The sequence below is a fragment of the Buteo buteo genome, chromosome 10 (assembly GCF_964188355.1).
Source record: "Buteo buteo chromosome 10, bButBut1.hap1.1, whole genome shotgun sequence".
Lineage (NCBI taxonomy): Eukaryota > Metazoa > Chordata > Aves > Accipitriformes > Accipitridae > Buteo > Buteo buteo.
In genome coordinates, this window is record NC_134180.1 from 18,406,653 (window position 1) to 18,428,339 (window position 21,687).

Sequence of the window (21,687 nt, forward strand, 5' to 3'; positions counted from 1 at the left end):
GCCTGCTGCGATAGCACAAGGGGTAATAGTTTTAAACTAAAAGAAGTTAGATTTAGACTAAATATAAGGAAGAAATTTTTTACAATGAGGGTGGTGAAACATGGGAACAGGTTGCCCAGAGAGGTGGTAGACGGCCCATCCCTGGAAGTGTTCAAGGTCAGGTTGGAGGGGGTTCTGAGCAACCTGATCTAGCTGAAGATGTCCCTGCTCATTGCAGGGGGGTTGGACTAGATGACCTTCAAAGGTCCCTTCCAACCCAAACTATTCTACGATTCTATGATTCCGAAGTGCATCAACGCTAAAGCACCTTGTACAGCCTGCTGTCCCCTATTACCTAAAAATCTGGAGATATTGTACTATGTCAATACAGCAGAGAAGCACACAGTCTGTCCTTGACCTGCTTATATTTAAATACAATAACCAAAGCTGCTCAGTTACCTCCATCTCTTACCATCATTTAATAGTTATAGTGGCTTACTTCTTCAGATAGGAGAGTAGCCAAGTGTTCAAAACAACCCACCCAACCCTGGAAAAAGACTATTCTTGAGTCCACATGGCTTAATGAAACATTAGATTTGAATGTGACTTAACAAACAGACAGAAAGTGTAGCCCAAACCACTCATTAAATTCTCTCCCTAGAAATATTAATATAAATTTTAAACAAAGAAGAGTCAAAGCAAAGCCTGAACGTGACTTGCACAAGTCTTTTCTAATGGTCTAAAAAAGTATGTGCAGTCAACCATGTCAGTATGTACTGTTACGGAAAACTAGTATATAAATGAAGATCACAGATTTAGATCTGAAATGGAGAGCACCTTAAAAAAATACTCTCATAAAACAAGCCCTGAACTCAATGCGAAGTCCAGTCTGAGACTGCCATGAGGTAAAATTAATTAAAATAGGAAAACATCCAGGTAGTTTGGGTAGCAATAAATGTTAATGGTAAAACACTAATTGTTGCCACAGATGTTAATGTAACTTTGCTCTAAGCCTTAAAGCTCATAGCTCTATGGATCGGATCAAGCCTTCCCTACCTAGGCTGTGGGAAATTAGCTAGGCAACTAGAATAAATTACTACATTGCTTTTACCCAATTCCTGGCTAGGGAAATAAAAGGCTGATGTGCAATGGGTGGTCTTCCCCAGAGCTCAGACCGTGCAGTGACATCAAGTTCTCTTTCTTTCCTTCATCACTCCCAAAATATAAAATGGAATTAACAGGAACAAAACTGGGGGGCGGGGGTGGGGGGTTTTTCTCCTTCATTACACAGTGGTGATATTTTTTACTCAGAATCAAATACCTACAAGCAGACATGAAAAGTATCAACAGAAGCAACTGTCCTCCAACTCAAAAGAGGCAGAGGATCATTAAGTGAGTAAAAATCCTTTAAACGTACAACAGAGCCCTATTTCAATCTCTGACTTAAATATTTAATTTGCACCATTGATGACAAAAATAGAAGTGCATAGGTCTAAAAATCAAGGACCAAGCCTTTTTAACTTCAGTGGAAAAAACAATCTTGCGTTTTAACGAGTTGTGAAATTCAAACACAATTTGCAACAGGCTTTTTAGGCTGATGTCAAGCCCATTTCGTGTGGTAACTGGAAATATCAGAATGACCAACAGGTCCAGGTAGCTGCAATAGCCATATACTATTTGTTTCTAGAGACATGATAATTTTATGCCTATGTCATCTGAATCTCAAAATCCCAAAGCAGACAGAGAGAAGAACAAGCAGAGAACCCAGGCAGCGAGCAGGAGAATCTTGGTCAAAGTGGGAGAGAGATTCTCTTAGAAATTAACTATATGGCAGGGATGAGAGAGCGTGGAGCAGCTTATACAAACTGTATTTCAACTTCCCTTGTTCCCCACCCCCACCCCACCCCCCCATCCCTTCCATCTATCCACTGTACTAACAGAAAACTGTCATGCTTTTCCTCCTTGGAAGCCTCCAGGCTTTGCAAAAGAGGGAGAAAAAAAACAAACAAAAAAACATGTTTCCTACCCTTCTTAAAGGGTGAACAATTTCACCTTCACAGAAAAAAGATACATACAAAACTCTTCAAAGTTCATATGGACTTCAGCTACAAGTCACTCACTTATTGCCTTCTGGTTTTATTTATAGTTTATATTTGTGTTACTTTGACCAATATTTATAAATTCAGGAAGTTTGGGGTTTAGTTGTCAGTTTCACCATTAACTTCTGGTTACCAAAATGCCTGTATTGCAAGTGCTGCAGGGAATTAATTCCCTGTTTAAAAATAAGGTTTAAAAACATTTCTATAAACAAATGTGTGAGAAGACATAAGTCTTAAGCCCTGTTAAACCTACTCAAGCTCAACTGTCCTCTTCCTCCAAAAATTCTTCCACCTCAAAGAGAAATGGACACTACCAGAATTCAATGCTACGAGTTCCGTGTCTCTGGGATACATCAATCAGATACACCTCACATTTGGACAAGATCATCTTAATAACAGAGAAACATGCTCAGAAACTTGGTTTTATTCTCTCATATTACCAGTTTCTCATTAACCTTTACTTTCCAAACCTGGTCACATTTGCTGAAAAACTGAACAGAAGCCTACATTATATAAGGACTCAAGCTCTTCTGATACTTCCAAAACATCCCAGGCACTCCCTGAATGAGAATTTTTCATTAATGATCAAATATTTGTAGTATGATCAACACTTTATGATGTGGTCAAAAACAAAGATTATCATTACCATTTTCATCAACTGGAAGCAAACATTATAACTTGAAAAGTTATGACAAATCTTTAGGAAATTCATGAAGATTCATTCGCAAAGACCAGTGAAGTGATAGTCCACTAGTATTCTGTCACAAAACATTCAAGACCATAATCCTGAAATATTTAGGCCTAAATATATATAAGATCACAGAGAAGCTATAAGCTCAAGCTAATGGTTTTAAATTTATTGAAGTTATATGCCTCGCACTTTGTACAGACTCTTTGGTGATGACCACTGCAGCAAATTATTACAGATAAGTACACTGAATTTATCTAGTGTTTGTAATGGCCCACCACAGCAATCTATTTCCATATATTCTTCAGGACTTTTCAAAAAGGTGGCTGATGAGCTATACCATTATTCATCCTGCTTCTTCACCCACTTCATCACTTTGCCCAAAACTATGATTTATGTTCTTTGGGACTGGAAGTCATTTTTTGTTGTGATTCAAGGGACACTTTTAGGGAGGCTACTGAGTGCTTGACCTTTATGTAACTCTATACAAATAGAAATAATACCTAACAAATAAGGTCTTCCATACATGCCAAGCATTTCAGCAGTTTTGCAACAGGCTAGTGTTTCTTGCTCATTTTGTCCAAAGCATTTCCACAGAGGAGGAAGCTGAAACCTGTCTTTATCTTCTCTTTCTTCATTCTCCCACATTCACAAGTACACCTTGAAGGAGTTCACGTGTCATTTATCCCAAACCAGTCCATCTCTCTGAAACACTTGAAAACATTAAAATGCTACTCCTAAAAGCAATTGTACAGCTAGTTTCTTGAGCAAACCACTACGTTGTGGTTTGTTTTTTTTTTAATTCTACCACTAAAAGAGCTCAGAGAATGAAGATACAGAGCTCTGGTTTTAACGATAGTCTTGTTTTTACCAGCTCATTTCTCTTTATCCATTTTAATATCTTTACAAAAATATGCCATAATGTCTTCACACATTCCCCAGTATTCTGCAGTTTTAATATGACTTTATTAGTGATAGTGCTCATACTTTGCTCTATTACCTCACTCATTAAATTCACCAAATAAAACGTGAAACAACTGAGGTTCATCTCAACTGCTTCGGTTTTACTGAAAATTTCCTAAACAATTCTTCCTCCTCTCTCTTTCTGGAAAGGTATATAACTTTTTATAATAACTGTTTCTCTTTGTTGTGTTGATTTTGGTGTATCTCATGCACATGTGCATGATCTTCCTGGAATCTGTTAAACCTGAGGGAATACCAACACACCAGGATCCTCAACTTCAGCGTGACTTTCTGCTGCATCATAGCCCCGATTTCCTTTGCACTAAGAGACTGACTAAAATTAACACAAACTACATGACCTTAGTATATGCACTCAGTATTTTCCCAGCAGTTGCTTGCTTTTACATAAACTAGCCTTTTAAGCGTCACTGGAGAGTTAGCTACACTAGACATTATATTATATGCTTTTAAACAATTAGGTACTTGTTTGATTGGTAGCAGTTGGTATTTGATCCCCTTGTTTGCTTTTTTAAAAATCATGATTGAGTATTGTAGGGGGGGGTCTGTGGCTATGTTCATGTTATATCATGAAAGTCACTCTGCGCTCAGTTATACATTGCTTAGAATATTTAAAAGCAGAGTACACAAAGTTTTGTTTCTGACAATATCTGGACACCGTTTTCCCCCACAGGACCTCAGACACAGCTCTCTTGAGGCCAGGGAGCATCTATTGACATCAATGGGCACTGGAACTAATCCTCAGATTCCCATTTCTGCAACACATTACTTGCAAACTTCCTTCAGAGAATACAGATAGCAACAATTTGTTGTGGCATACCAAACAGCAAAGGCTGCTGTTCAGGAGTGTGGAGGGCTCACAGAGCTGAAAGAACAAGTATCAACATTATTTGTTGACTCTGGCACACAGGTAGAAAGGAAGAACCTGACAACCCTGCGGTAGTGAGAAATGACTCTCCAGCATGGAATTCGTATGAAAACACTGTCTGGCACCCCATGTGCGTGGGAGGGCATTTCATGCTCCGTCAGGAATTTAATGCAGCAACAATGAAATCTACTGATAGAAAGGTGAGTGGAAATGGGTGAATACTGTAGAACTCAAGGAAAAACAAGTTTTAGGTAGTTTTAGAAAGCATGATTTAAGAACCTTCCTATTTCTGTGTAATATAGCCCCTCTTTTTTCAAGCACAGTCTAAAAATAAGAAAATCTGTGCTATTATACTTGAAATAGAAGAAATCCCTCATCTTGTTAACAGCTGATATCAATATTCATACAGAATGTACACATTAAAAACATACTCATGGGGTTACCTGCTTCCCTGTTTCTTCACCTATTCTCTACTTAGGTGTTGCTACTTCAGCTTCACCTCTGATTCCCATCCACACCACATAGACCCTTCTTTTTCTCTAATGACTGAGATCAAAGAGTCTCTGCAAAGTGGAGCACAAAGTTCAAGTCAAATTTTCATACATTATGGCAAAGCATCTGGAAACAGCTCATTTACCCTTAGCTATTAAATGCAAGTTTCACCCTTACATCAAACATTTTGTAACCAGTATTTCACAAGGCTGTTAAAAGTCTTATGACTATATAGGCAGTGTACAGCTGCTACTTCTACCATGCACAGGGTTTTGCTGCCATTGTCTTTAAAGAGTTGAAAAAGATCAGAGTATTTAAAAAAAAATTACAGTTTCCATCACCAGGCCTCTCATCTGATTCTTCCCTTCAATTTTATTTCCTTGAAAGCACACTGTTCATTTACAATTGACACATTTCTCCTGTTCCCTCCACTAGCATGCTTAAATAGTCATTTAAATCTGTCATATTAAGCAGAATATTCCATCATAAGATGACAAATTCAATAATCACTTCTTTATAAATTCAATTGAAGCATTTAGAAGTACGTGATATATAAGGCTTATCGAGTCACCTCAGCTACAACTTATTTACACCTCACCACTAATAAGTACTTGCCAGCTTCTAAGATCTCAAGACAGCTCCCAGTACGTTCAAATGTGTTAGAGGCTGTAGATATTGCACACACGTCACCTATTTGGTCAACAGTTTGGAAAACAGTGTTTCTAAACCATTTTATTCTTTCTGTTTGTGCCTGTAATCATTTTAAGATCATTCATATTTTGTACACATTTAGGGACAGCAGTTCAAAGAATTCTTTTAGAAACTGCAGAATGACTTGGTTGCAGTAGCAGGAAAAATCCGCAGCACTTTTTTTTTGCCTTTTCCATATATACAACTTCAATTCAAGAAGGCTAGAGATTTAGGACTATATTTGAGTTGTTATTCATAGGAAAAAAACAATGAAGGGGAAAGTTGAGAAGCAAAGAACAACTTGAAAAATATAAGCTTTCTTATTCTCACTGCTGCTACGAGCAATCAGTATTTCCAAAGTAATAAGTAATTGCATATCAGATATGCAATTGAAATCCCATGCCACTTTACAGATATTCTCAGCTAACTGTACAAACAATACACTTAAAACCACAGAAATAACTCAGCATAGGGCTAGCTATACATTTTAATACAGTTGGAAATTTCCCCTCCACTTTCTTAATGGCCTCAAGCTCACCAACTGCTTTAGGAAGCTGACTACATGTTCATCTGCAGAGGCTAGTAAAATACATAGATCAGCCTATCTAAATACAGCATATTGCAACCTCCACCTGTTTGTGGCAAGCTTCCACACGAGCACGCAATGGAAACAGCTGAACAGCAGAGCCATTATACACCTAAAAACATGCCCAACGCAGCTATTGCAAGGATCGCACAGGCTTGTTCAATTTAGCATCTTCACCTCTGCACAAGCACCTGTTATCATGCACATAGTTAGCCTCATTAAAGAATCCCACATGCCAGTGTCTTTAAAATTTGTCACTGCATTTTTATCAGGTAGCTTTCCAAGAAAGGTGACAAAGGCCACTAAAGAGGTCAAGACTAGAGAAACCATTGCTTGTAAGCACTATCGCCATCGCTAAAGCTGAAATACCAATACCAGGAATAGTTAGTCTATTTGTGCTATACTGTGGCAACAAACACAGTAAAAGCTTTGTCTTAAATATGATTTATGAGGACAAAAGATGTTCAGCATAACTAAACAAGTGGAATTACCAGTTTTATGTAATTTATACTCAAAGGACTTAAAACCAGACAAAAGATTCAGAAAAATAATTAGATATTTTAGTTAACAGCAATCACTGAACCATTTCAAACAGTCATATTGCAGCCCTGATTCATGCTTGCACTCTTACATCATCTTTACCTCTATGTCTACTTATAAAAAGAGCACTGCATAAAAATGAAGTAGTAAAATTATAATCTTATTAAAAAAAGTAATAATGCTTGAAATATACTAGATTTGAATAAATAACTATTTTTGGTGCTACTTTAGGTAATTTTCAGACCTTTTCCTGTGAAATTAGGGTAATGATACCCTATGACTCAAAAGCAGAAACTGAAGTTGAACTGAACATATGCTGGCAATGACAGATCAAACAGATATGTAGGAGGTTGTGAACAATAGACTGGAAAAAGCCTTTATATATAGAATAACTAATCAGAGGCTTACAGAATATACTTCAGGCTGTGTAAATTAGAACAGTCATATTAACCCACCATAGCTGTATCTGAGCTATACAGCAGGTTAGGAAAAAAAAACAGATTTTAAAACTAATGGTAAAAAATAAATAAATAAATAAATTTTCAAAGGGTAGATACATGAGTAAATTTTGAGCACTTGAGACTAATGAAACATGCTCTGTGCCATGTGGTCTTACAATGTATAAGCCCAGGGTTTCTGATTCCACACTATTTATGTCAAAAGTGATATCACCAGACAGCACCCGCCCACAGTTTGCCATCTTCACACATTTAGTTTACCTTTAACTCAGCATCTTTCAAGCCTTTTTTTTTTTAACTTATCTATGCTTTTCACACCTTCAGAACTTTCCTACCAGGGATTTTTCCCTGCCCTTTATTAGCCCCTCCAATGTAAATCTAATTCTTCTGCTTTCTTAAGTCTTTCCCACTGTTTTTTTACTAATGAACGCTTATCCTTTAGTCACAACTTCTACACTATATCTACCATGAAAGTCTTCTATACTCAAGTAGCAGAACACAGGTGTTACTCAGGATATAATTAAAAGGATCCTTACCTTTCCAAAATCTCTCACATCAAACAAATCAAATGCTTCAAAAAGTTCACTTTTCTTCATCCCAAATATTTCACAACATGCCGAAAGAAAAGTCCTTATATTCTTCAAGCAAAGAAACTAGGGGAAAGAAAACAAAAACACTAAGCATCAAATGTGTCAACTTTTGTGCTCACTTTGTTCACAAATACATTACAAAATTCACCAATACAATTATTTGCAAGTCCGCACTTCTACTATGCTGTGATCTTCCACTGGTTCTAATTCAGCCATAAAAGTTCCCTTCAGACTCAAAAGTATTAATCAAATTCTGAGTAGACAATTTGTGAACAGAAACTATTTTCTCTCTTTTTATGTAAACAAAGAGAAATGACAATATGCTACTAGATACAAATTGGACTAAATACAGACTTACTTTTTGGTTCTCTACAGACAACATATAACTAAACAAATAAGGTTACCTTAATTAAAGTATATTAATATGAGAAAGTTATTCTTCATGTATACATCAAGTGTCTTCAGCTGTTAAGACAAAAGTCTAGTCTGAATGTTTAATGAATACACGTGCACTGTTTTAAAACACTAAAGACATTATGAATACATATTCTCTGTCTGGAACACAGGAGCAGATGAGATTTGCAATTGAGAAGTCATTTACAATTCATCTTGTGGAGATTTAAGATCCTCAAACCACCTTGATTTCTGTACTGAATTAAAGGCTATTTCTCTTGAAGTTATCCACATGCATCAATGATCATCTGAGTCTGAAAAAGAATAAAGCTTCTGCCACAATACTCTCCTTATAAGGCTTTTAACGCATTTTCTTGTAGACTATTTTTTGAAAGACCTTACTGGTACAAAACACAGTAACTATCAATAGCATTGCAGTAATTAAAGAGGGATAGCTAAAAAGTGCAATATCCATTCTTGATAATGGTTAGCACCATAAGGTACTAGTACCTTACGAAGACATTAGCTCCATAAAGGTGCTGTTGTAGAGTCTTACAATCCACTATGCAGTACAGTTCAAAAGCAAATACAGTATTTATAAGCAACAGTATTTCAAATGACCCAGCACTGTGCTTTGAATATGCATTTTAAAAGTACTGATACAGCAACTCAGTATTAAAACTGAGTTCCTAGAGTTCTCCATCTTATAGTGGATTCATAAGAATGAGGATCATTTACATTAGGACAGATTATAGAATTGCTATATGTTCCAACTTAATGTTGTTTATAAAAGCAGTATTTTTTATATTAATGCTGTCACAGCCATACCTCTCCTGAGTGCAAAGTAATAAATACCCAAATTGCTTACTCAGCCAAATATGTCACTGCTTTACCTTTAGCATGACACAACAAAATACCAAATTCAACAGAGAGCCCTACTTCATGTCTTAGATAGAACTAACCAGCCAGACATAGAAAAAGCAGAGCTGATACATCAGATTTACAGCAAGGTTACACATGTGAAAGCACTGATTCAAGAAGAGAAGCTTCAAGAGCAGACAACTCTAGTAGATGGTTGTGGACATCAAGACAACAGCTGACAAACTCATCGCAAAGCATCACAAAAGCAATCCCTGCACAAGCCGAAGCTCCCAGGAAGGCATCTGTGACTGACAACTGCCACATCACGTGTAAGGGGCCACAGATTATGAGGTGGAGCTGTAGGGTCCACCATTCCCTCCACTCCAAATAGCCCCATCTGTACATGCTCCCAGCTCACATGGGGCAGCTGGTGCTGGGCTACACACTGGGCTGCTTGGAGACAATGCTGCATTTATGCTGGACTGCTTTTATGCGTAGTGAAATTTGAAAAATGAGTCTAACTTGCTTAGTCAATATCACAAGCTTCTCTGGTTTTGCAAAGATTATAATTTTCAAGTCAAAATTACAATGTTAGAAGGCCAAGAGATGTAAGACATATGTGCTTCTTCCACCATGACACTCACAGAAAGAACCAGAAAATGAGCTAGTTTGGGTCCCCACAGCTTTAAAAACAAGATGGCACATACAAAGTGATCATTGTTTTTCTGATATATATTTTTCCCCAGGTTTTTTTATTATTTTTCTTAAAAGCCATCAAGGGCCACTAGGTTCGCCCAATGCAGAATACTGATTCAACTTGAATACTGATTTACTTCCTTACGTTGAAATTCTCACATCCACTGACAAATTTTTTCCTCATGGGAAAACTCAGCTGCCTTTTTAAAACCTAAGTTTTGAGTTTAGATTAGTTAGTGCTGAAGTCTGCCAGTGCAAAGAAAGCTTACAGCTGCATTAAGTTGTTCACCTCTAAAGAGAGCAAGAAGTTAAGAGAGAGACAGATATCATGGGCCTAAAATCTGGCCTAGATTTCCTACAGAGCATTTTAGTGAGTTGCATTTAGTTTCTTAATATAGCTAAAAGAAAGATTTATCAGTTACTTCAAATTTGGTTGGAGTTTTGTGACATCAGCCTTTTGTGTTTAAATTATCATTACTATGAATTATATGCAAATAGATGGGAGAGCATATTACAAGAAATTAAGTTTCCTTTAGCTCACATGTTTTAAAAGGAAATGTTAAAAGTATCTACACTGTAAGTAATGAATTAAATTCTTTGGAATATTCTAACAGAGAGACCAAAGAAGAAACTAATTCCCCAAACCCTTTTTTTAAATACTCACTAATTCATTAAGTGGTAAAGTGCACTTTAACATGTATCATATATTAAAACAGACTTGACATAATTATAATCTAATATTCAATAACCATATGACAACACAGCAGTTCCATTACATTTCTTGTAGGCTCTAGAAACCACAGACTAAGCATCTGTCAAATCTACCTGCACTTGATATGGGACCACATCATCAAGAGTATGTGCCAAATGGTGCCTTTAGCAGAATAGGCCTCCTGACAAAACAGTCTAACCCCCCTGCTAGTTCAAAGACTGCTTAGTGAGTTTAGCTGGGCATCTAATGATTCAGTATCCATCAATTTTCTCTTGCAAAATGAAAGGCTTATTACTAAACTATTAAGCTAACTGCAGTAGCTATAAGGATAAAACTGTGAGAGTACTAAAACCAAAAGGTGTTCTTATTTATATGCACTCATTTTGCAATAAAATATATGAGGGAAAAAAAAAAAGAAGTTTTAAGAAGAACTCATTATATGCTACTCATGTTTTGGAAAAGTTATTTGATTATACTACCCAGAAAACTTTCAGAAATATTTCCAAAACTTTATATTGCAATCATCTAAAGAAACAATCTTCCTCAATGAAAACAAAAGATTTTTATCGCTGTGGTTATTGTACAAAGAAGTACAAATTAGTAAAAGAAACCTCCAAATTAAAAAAAGAGTGTACATCTAAAATCTAGGAAGTTCTATAAAAGACAACCATCCTTGCTGGCAATAAGAAAAAGGCACCATCAGTCTGCAGTCTCTCATTACTAAGTACAGTCCTCAGGATATTTGGAAACCTACTACATGATTGCATTTCTTTTTCAAAAGCAAAACATTATACTTCAGCACACCACAAGGGAGATTGTTAAAGGCATAAAGAGCAGTTGGGTACCCAGTTCTCTTAGAGATGCAAGGAGAGCTAGACATCTCTCACTTGGTCGGATCTCCAAAAGTCTCCTCCACAGGAAGTGTTGTCTTTCAGTACAAGAACTGGTTTCTTTTCATTAAAAGATAACATAACTTAAAAACAATCTTTTGAAAAAGTTAACATTGCCTTTTTTTTTTTTTTTTAATTACATGGCTATATTAGGAGGCAGCAGTCCAGAATTCTTAATACGCGGATCAGTAAAAAGACTGCAGTAGGGTAGTATATGCCATGAAGCTGAAAAAAGTTCACACTTTTAAAAGTAAAGGCTTAAATCTGGCTTATCTCCAGGTACACCATGAGAGGAGAGCACACCCAGCATCCAGACACAGATCGATAATATCACAACCCATTGGGGTTCAGGACCCTGAGAACAATTTTCAGTATTAACATCTGTAGATTATCAAGACATTCCTAAAGCACCCTAATGTTTCACAGCATAAGTAGCCACACTTCTACAAACCAATAATGTTGTCATTGTCAGGGCTACTGAAATGGTACTACTCTTGTGATAAAACACAGTTTTTATGGAACAGATTAGAGTTTTAGTGGCCTCTGGTCCATTCTGCACTAAATTTCATTTTTTAAGAGGCATTAACACAACATTTATTGAAATGAAGAGCAAGTTTGCAGAGAAAAAAAAGTCTACCACCTAAAAAAGCGGGTATGGTTTATATAACTGGAACTGTATTTGTCTGAACTTAAAAGCAGAAGAGAGTGAGCAAACCAAATTATACTAAGCTACACAGAAAAAGCATGCTGTTTTCTACATTTGCCACTTCACACAAAAAGAAACATTTATTTGAGGCTTTTTCAACACAGTACATGGTTATGTGTGCTGACAAAAATGTATAGAAATATTTTACAAAGGGTACTGAATAGAAATTACTAATTAGACACAAAAAGCACAGGCAGGACTACAGCTGCCTACAGGGAAGAGGGATTTCTCTAACCAGGCCTCTAATGAAGTGAAAGACAAAATACAAAAGAAAAAAGAAGAAAAAAAAATCAATTTCATATATCCTCTATTCATATAACTTTAGCGGTATTTCTCAGAAAATACATTTTAGCACTGAAGTACTTCAATGGAATAAAGGTCTGTTTAGTACAGACCATAATATTCAGTATCTAGATATACCTTTTGTACTACAAGCACTTTTCAGGGTGTTCAAAGACCAGCACAAAGAGCTCTGAAGATCAAATTCTGCCGTGAGACATTTATATGAAATTCCAACATAGCAACACCAGTCAGGCAAGTGAAAACTGAAAGGCCAAGAAATAACAAGTATTTAGGAAAGACAAGAATTCTAATCTACTTTCAACTTACTTTTTTTTTTTTATTAGCAATAGTGGAAAAAACAGCTAGTTGTATTTATTTCAACTTCTACCTCCTTTTTATTATGGTGATTTAGTCACAAGCAAGGAAGAAAGCTTGGGTAGCTGGCAGTTTCCTTATACTTCTATCTGGATCAACAGACATTCTTACTGCATTTAGGACAAACCAGAGAACATACTGAAGCCTGAGCATCTGAGACAGTCTAAATAGACGCTAGACTATAAAGTGGTATTAAAAACAAAATGGATCACTGTCACTATGTCAGAGAAGATGTTTTGGAGGTTTTTTTTTCCAGTGTGATTTGATTTACTTTTGCTGACACTGTATACCCATCCTTTTGTCACCATATTTTCCAGGCTTTTTTTGCATGTTGCATTAACGGCCCCGCGCAGACTTCAGGAGGATCCCAGTAACTGCACAAGAACTGAGGCCAGTCGCTCCTAGCCACCATCACGTAGAAGCTATGACGAAAGAGTGAAAACATAGAAAAAGTAGTATTCTGCTTAGCCAACTGTCCACTAAATGCACTTTGCCTCCTGTGGGAGAAATAAGGCATGCCAATCAGGGAAAGTCCAGAAATCTTCCCCTCCTATTCCTCTTCTAAATGGCACCACTTTTGCCTTGTCTTTAAACAGCCTTATAGGCATAAACAAAAAATGGTGGGATTTTATGTAACAGCAAACATTTTATGACAAAAATAGTTGAGGAAAGGCCAGACATTCAAAACAAGTATATAAAAGGGAAGTAATCAGATGAGCAAATTTGGCTTCAATTCATGCATCTCAGAAGGCAAAGTCACTTTCTTTTGATTTGTGAAATACTGATGTTACATGCAAGGAGGCACATACAGGCTTGTGAAGATGGGAGATATTTCTTTTAGTTGTTTATGGTCTTATAAAAGCAGATTTACACAAGAATAGAAGGCAGAAGAATAAAAGAGGAACAGACCATTACCATAACATTTACATGCTCTTCCTACACCTCAGCACTTACTGCAAAACATGGGCTCCTGACCTTTCCTGTCCATTTTTGGGATGCTGATGAGAACAGATTAATTGGGAATATTTCATTTTGATTTCCACTCTGTTCCTGAGAATATACACAAAAAGGAAAATAATGCAGTTATACCTCTCGAGCACAAGGAGAAATCTGAAAATTGCCATAATGGATTTAACTGGAAGAATTGCTTTTCTACATTCTGACACCAAGATTGGTATGTGCAAGTTGTTTCAGTGAAAGAAAGCACTGAAGCAGAGCTTGTCTCCTCAAAGTTTCCTTCAAAGAAGTTGCTTAACGCCCTGAGGGTTGCAGATTTTTCTCTTCTCACTTGTTTCAGTATTTGTTGCAACAACTGTGTTGATAGGAGTAACATAAATTCCACACTAACGCTGTTTGAATCCTGCAAAGTCCAAATCTAAGAGAGATATCCAGGAACTCCCTACTGTGACCGAACAGCACCATCACCTCTTCCAGCCACAAAGTGAAGATGCTGTGACCATAGTGAAGCTATTGCAGCAGCAAGACCGAAGTTGTACCTTAAACCTATATACATAGAAAAGCAACAGTAACTAAAGATACAAACCCAAGGGTTTCATCAGCTCCTACATAATGTGTGCGCGCAGGAACTGTCTAGCTTCTTTTAAGTTCTTTCAGCCACATCCAATACAGGAAGAAAATTAGGTACTTAGAGAAACAGCTGCTCATGTATCAAGGGCTCCTTTCCATAAACCAGGCTGGACAGTTCCCCAACACATGCCATCTTTGACAGACCAATCCCAAAAGCAGGGTTACCAAAACAGGAGCATGCTATACCTCTATTAGATTACATGATTTTTTTTTAATTTTTTTTTTTTTTTTTAATATCTGTACATTCATTAACACCTGATTACTAGGTACTCACACAAAGCAGGGGCCCACTGTGGTACTGACAAAATTGTACATTCAGGGTTAACAGTTCAACACAGAAATCATTTCTGGCTCCTTCACAGATTTCAGCAGCCAAAGCAGATTAGATTAGTTCTGCTCTGCCAACAGGAATAATTATCACTATATGCAGTAAAAAATAGCTGGAAGGATTTCTAAGTGAATTAAGTACAGACCCACTGATGAAGTCTTAATTCAACATCTATTAATGTCTTTTCCTAAGCCAGCAAGAAGGAAAAGAGCAATATCAGAGTCAAGAATGGAAGTTTTAACATTTCTATTGTTCCTATGCATGCCACTTTTCTTGTGAAGATCTTTAAATCGGAGCCTTACTGAGGTGTCCTGGTTTCAGCCGGGATGGAGTTAACTGTCTTCCTAGTAGCTGGTACAGTGCTATGTTTTGAGTTCAGTATGTGAAGAATGTTGATAACACTGATGTTTTCAGTTGTTGCTCAGTAGTGTTTGGACTATAGTCAAGGATTTTTCAGCTTCTCATGCCCAGCCAGGGCACCTGACCCAAACTGGCCAACGGTGTATTCCATACCATGTGATGTCCCATCTAGTTTAGGAACTGGGAAGGGGGGGGGGGGGCAGGTTTTTTTTTTTGGCCGCTCGGGGACTGGCTGGGTGTCGGTCGGCAGGTGGTGAGCAATTGCCCTGTGCATCATTTGTACATTTCAATCCTTTTATTACTTACTGTTGTCATTTTATTAGTGTTATCATTATCATTATTAGTTTCTTCTTTTCTGTTCTATTAAACCGTTCTTATCTCAACCCAGGAGTTTTACTTCTTTTCCTGATTTTCTCCCCCATCCCACTGGATGGGGGGGAAGTGAGTGAGCGGCTGCGTGGTGCTTAGTTGCTGGCTGGGGTTAAACCACGACATGAGGGTAGGCAATGCAAAAGGACCATAAGGAATTTAAAGACCAAGTCAATGCGCAAGGATGAGTGCTCCTATTTTCAGTAAGCAATGAAAGCTACAAGGCTGTCTCCAGAGACTTTTTTGGTTTTAAGTGTCAAAACACCACAAGTAAGCATTATTCTTTTTCTCACTCTTAGATAAAACTTATTAACTTGCAAATTACATTTAAAAAAGAAACTAACACACACAGGAAGAACATGTCACTCACAGCAAAGGAATTCAGTTTTAGGTTCTGCATTTGGCCTCTTGTTCTGCAAACCATCTCCATCATTTGGATGATCAATATTTTTAAAGCTCTAAGCAGGAGCAAACAAGCCAAATATTAAATACCACCTAACTTTGCTCTCCAAAGGTCACAAAGCAGATACACTAATAAAGATGGAGGAGACATCACACTGAGTTCTGGAAGAGGCAGGCTCATTATCAGTATCTCAGCAGCTTAGAGCCTATACCTTGGCTCTTTGCATAGTTGCTTAAGAACCATTTTTGGGTTACAAAACATGCAAGACTGGTACCATTATATAACTATTAAGAATTTTGCTAAGAAAGGTGCTATGCAAAGAACAACAGACATTTCTTATTTCAGAGAATTAAGGTATAGCTAGGGAGATCTATAGTGTTATTAGCTGACTAGATGTGGGCATTCTTTGAAGGCCTACACAACGCATAGGATACTGTATGAACTATAAAACCTATTAAATTCCTTTGAAGCACTGCTAACACAGTATGAATATTAATAGCATGTTCTTTATTTGCTCAGTTAATGTAGTAATTAAATATTCATAGAAAAGCTCCTCTTAAAATTCCTAACTGACTACTATTCAACTGTGTCTATGGCATTTTGGCTTGAGTATCAAGTTTTGTTTATGTACTTTTGCTCTTCTTTGTGCTTCAAAGAAAGAAAATGGAAACTGAAACTTGAAAAAAAGCTGAGGAAGCAAAAAGGATGCTTAGCTTTTATTAGTAATGATATGGAGCGAACAGAAGGGAGGGAAAAAAAGCTCAGGACTTGTTACGCATTCCTGACTCTCTCCTTGGCTATGCTAGGGCTATAGCACTGGTTAAGCAAGTGGTGGCAAAGCAGCATTTAAATTCTATGTGTCCCTTAAGTCAATAACTCCTACAAGCCATGAAAGTGGCAACTTCTAGTCAATGGTCACTGGAACACATTCAGCAAACACCTTCCACATCCTACCATGTGCATCAGGAGTCACTAGGCTGCCTGAAGAAGCAAGAAACCTTTTATCCTTTACCTATCGCAAGATGAAAAATAAGAGAGAGCTTTGGGAAAGCACACAGTCACTAACCAGATGGGAATTTTCAGACCACAGAGCCCCAACTACAGGAATTCCCAAAGGGTACTTGGCAAAAGGTATGGGTGGATGCTCAGGACAACATCCTGTTACAAAGGGCAATTTTTTGAGTAGCCCTTTGCTCCCCGCTAGCAAGATTTCACAAGTCTATTCTGCAGTATCTTGTCAAAAAGAACAGCAGGTGGAACACAGTAGTGAGCATGCAAAGCACACAGAGATTAGTTAGGGGGTTCCTGTGCTCAGTTACCTTTCCAAATGACTAACTCTGTCTTAGATCCCAAAGTTGTATCCCTAAAATGTCTTTCACTAGGGATCTCAGTGTCTTACAAATGCAAAAAGAAGGAAGACAAAGGGAACATGGAAAACACTAAGGAGAACAAAAATAGGAGGAAGACAGCAGCAAGGAAATTAAAAGAGGACCACAGGAAAAGGAACAGGAAAGGGACAGACACACAGTGAAACAAAAGTTTAAAAAGAAAATCAAAATAGACCAACAGAGGGAAAGATCCAGTGGGAAAGACCACTGAAGTAAAAAAGGGACTTGACTCGCTAATGATTAAATTGTGGGAAAACTTTAAATAAAAGCCAAACACAAGACAATTATGTGTTAAAATTTTGGTGCTAAAATGCTTCAGGCATACCTATTTATGAAACTGCCATTCAAAGTAAGACAGTAGTCACTGTGCTGTAAATTGTATTTACAATTGTGACGTGAAAAACTGCTTCTGTAAGAGGCAGAACTGTAAAGGACACTGATATTCTACTTGGATGTACTGTCATTGGTCCTAACATTGGGTTTCTAATTACTCACATTTCAACTTAGTTGACGAAGTACCAGCAGTTGCATGAAACTGTTTTATAGACACAGAAACCTCAAAACCTACACCTACCTAATGTATTTAAACTTAGGGGGGGGGACACCCTAAAGTCTACAGCACAGCTGATACACTTAAACAACAAAATGAATGGAAAACCTCAAACAAATTAGCACTCAATGGGGGGGGGGAACAAACTGAAAAACCTTACAGCTATGGTATGAAATACAAATCTTCACATCAGTGCTAAAGAGAACACCCAATGCATTTGTTTCATGTTGTTAGCTCAGCACACTAAGATGCTGCTTCCATTGTATCTTAATATCTTTTATTTATTTATTCATGACTATGCTTGGTTTTTACAAGTCTCTCATGTTAGTGTAATAACATCAGAAGAATTGAGGCCCTAGTGCCCTGGACACAGGCCCTACACAAGGCCAGGCCTGGATCTCAACTATGTAATTCCTTTACAAAAACCTACAGTGTGGATTTTTTAAGATCATTTTTTAAGTTAGCATGTACTGGCTTGTTCTCTTCTAAGCACTTCAAAAAGTCTCAAAAGCTGTCCACAGTGAATCCTGCATGGAAATTCAACATAACTGGGGGGGGGGGGGGGGGGGGGGGTGGGCGGAATCTTCACAGGGTTAGTCAGTGTCTGTTAAAGGTGAATGTAACCCAAATAACTCAAATAACTCCTATGCTCTTCTATTTCTTGCCATCAGATCACATAGATCACGTACTAAGTCTATGATTTCACAGGAAGGAACAATATTCTTATTAACATTCATTAGTGTTAACATACATGATTCATTAAATACTTCAAATTTTTTCTTGAATTGCATATGAGTAGTCTTTTCCAAGCTCTTATGATCATGGAATAAATTCCTAGCAAGACCTTAAGGATGTAAGTACAGCTCTCTACCAATTGCCAAATACGAATACAGCTGTCATCTAGTTACCTACTTTAAAATTCCACTGTTCTATTTTTGCTGGTGTGTCACTTCAGGTTTGTAGTTTATTAGACCATGCTCTCTGTGGCAAGGACGGGGGTTTCTGTTATATTCAGAGAACACTTCTCAAGGATTGCAAGTCAAGTAAGTAGAACAGCTAGGTCCAGAAGCCCAAACCACAAACCAGTGGGAACAGCCATGAATGAAAAACAAACTCCAACAATAAATTTGCAGGACTGGAAGTGAAAATTCAGTGGTCACAGAATGGACTGACTACATTTATACACTTTGTGATATTCTGGAGCTTCAACATATTGACTTGGCACCAAATGTCATCTTTCATGCACTGAGTGCCATACAGTTTGGATCTCCAAAGCTGAGGAAGGAAATCGAACTCTTAACTGCTCTAATTAAACATATACTTACATGGAGCTCCATCTTACTTACCAGGCTGAGAAAGTTAGATGCTTCTGCAATCTTTGTTACCACAGGTATTGCATTTGAGCATTTCCCAGTAACAATGAATAATCTATCAAAAGCAAATCTAGAGTTTGCTTTACTGGTCTGCCATGGTTTAACCCCAGCCAGCAACTAAGCACCACGCAGCTGCTCACTCACTTCCCCCCACCCAGTGGGATGGGGGAGAGAATCGGGGCGGGGGGGGGGGGGGGGGGAAGTAAAACTCGTGGGTTGAGATAAGAACAGTTTAATAGAACAGAAAGGAAGAAACTAATAATGATAATAATAAAATTACAATAATAATAATAAAAGGATTAGAATATACAAAACAAGTGATACACAATGTAATTGCTCACCACTCGCCAACCGATGCCCAGTCAGTTCCCAAGCAGTAATCCCCCCAGGCCAACACCCCCCACTTTATATACTGGGCATGACATCACATGGTATGGAATACCCCGTTGGCCAGTTTGGGTCAGCTGCCCTGGCTGTGTCCCCTCCCAACTTCTTGTGCCCCTCCAGCCTTCTTGCTGGCTGGGCATGAGAAGCTGAAAAAGCCTTGACTTAGTGTAAATGCTACTTAGCAACAACTGAAAACATCCATGGGTTATCAACATTCTTCTCATACTGAACCCAAAACATAACACCATACCAGCTACTAGAAAGAAAAGTAACTCTATCCCAGCTGAAACCAGGACATGGTCCCAGATTCACAGGCAATTTTAAGTAGAGCAATGGGTACCGGATACATCATCTTTTTCTGCTCAATAGTAAAATAAAAGGACCCAGGCTAGGCTGTGGCAGAAAGTTCACTGAGCAAGCACCAGGTGTTCCACCTGCATTTTTGTCCTCAGTGAAGCCAAGGCTCAGACCAAGTGTTGAGCTCTTCTAACAGCTAAATAATCAAACCAAGGCAGAAAGCAAAACAGCTCAACACTTTTAACTATTTAACAAGGGGGTTTTGTCCTACTCTGTAGGAGAGGCTTTCTGCCCCATTGCCTCATATTGAAGTAAAAGAAGAAGAGGATGGCCCTAAAATCTGTATTGCTCTCTGTCACAACAGTGAGGAAAAAAAGTCATACAAGTTTATAATACAAATTTGTGTAACCACCTAAACTACAGGAACTGGATAGAAAAAGCAGCAGCTACCTTCACTTGCTATTCCATTGTTAATGGAAAAAATAATTTGTTATCTGAATGGTTTTTTAATGTATGTATTCAGGTGATTTCACCTCTGAAATGTCTTAAACTATAAGCTTTCAGCACATATGTAAAGATTAAAGCAAGACGAATTCTAAATGTGATTAAAAATAGGGAACACTGATTCCACTACATTACAAATAAATGGTTATTACTGTATAAGTAATCTAATTACATTACATAGTAATACAAATGTATTTATAAACCTGCAGAAAAACGACTCCTCTTCCTAACATATCAAAAAGCTGGGCAGGGTGGGAACAGAGCCTCCTCCTTTTCCAGTCATTAGGCCACTGCACTGACATGGTGAGAGGCAGGACACCATCAGCACGCTGACTGCCACGGCCTGTGCCGCTCTGCTGACCTTCCCAGCAGCACTGCTGGGCTACTGAGGGCCCGCGAGGCGGCTGCCGGGGACAGCCAGCACCTGCCGGGAGGGAGGCAGTTAGGCCGGCCTCCGCCATGGCAGCTTACCTCCACCTGCCACTGGAGGCCTTCGGCCACACACCACCCTTCCCGCAGGCACCCACCCCGCCAAACCTCTCCGACTACTTCCTGGTGAGCCTGTCAGGACCCGTACAATGCAGACAGGCTGAACACTAGCCAGAATAAAGACAAAAGACCGGACTGGATGCAAAATCCTCCAGGGCACCAGCAGGCCTTATACTTCAGAGGTTTATGAAACGATTTCTAAGCAGCTGATAAAATTGGCCAGGATGAGACAGGCCATCCCGAACATCCACAAACCATAACCTTCCGAAATACCTGGCTCAGCGAGGGGAACCACAGGGCCGTTTGTTCCCCCTCGTCACATGAGGCCTCAGCCCAGACATTCATGCAAGTTCAAGAGACCTTGCTGCCCGGATCACCTACACCTTCAGAGACTTTCGTTGACCACACCAAGAGAATGGGAAGCCTAAGGTGATACAACTCCACAAACATTTAACATTTCTAGATAACACAGACCAGGTAAAGCAGTATTAAAAGCAGATGGGTACTATACTACAATTCATTTTGTCAATGAGATTTAAATACACAACTCCACGCAGACAGTGATTTTAACAAGCACACGCCTCGCCTCTGAGAACATGTTCTCAAACAGATGGTGTCACCCCAGGACCTGCAGGAACCATACTAACTATAGAAACATAGCTATTTCAAGTAAAATAAATATATGTTGTTCAACCTAGTGAGGAAAACTGTTTAATACCATTTATTCCATAAATAGTTAGAATGTTCTAAAACTCTGATGCTTTAT

General features: G+C 38.2%; 1 protein-coding gene across 1 annotated transcript in view; it reads right to left on the reverse strand.

Moving 5' to 3' along the window:
- Positions 1 to 21,687, reverse strand: part of VAV3 (vav guanine nucleotide exchange factor 3) — a 182,622-nt gene that overhangs the window by 140,324 nt on the left and 20,611 nt on the right. The window contains exon 2 of the mRNA XM_075038815.1: positions 7,918 to 8,034. Within this exon, the coding sequence (XP_074894916.1) occupies positions 7,918 to 8,034 (117 nt within the window). The remainder of the gene's footprint in view (positions 1 to 7,917; positions 8,035 to 21,687) is intronic.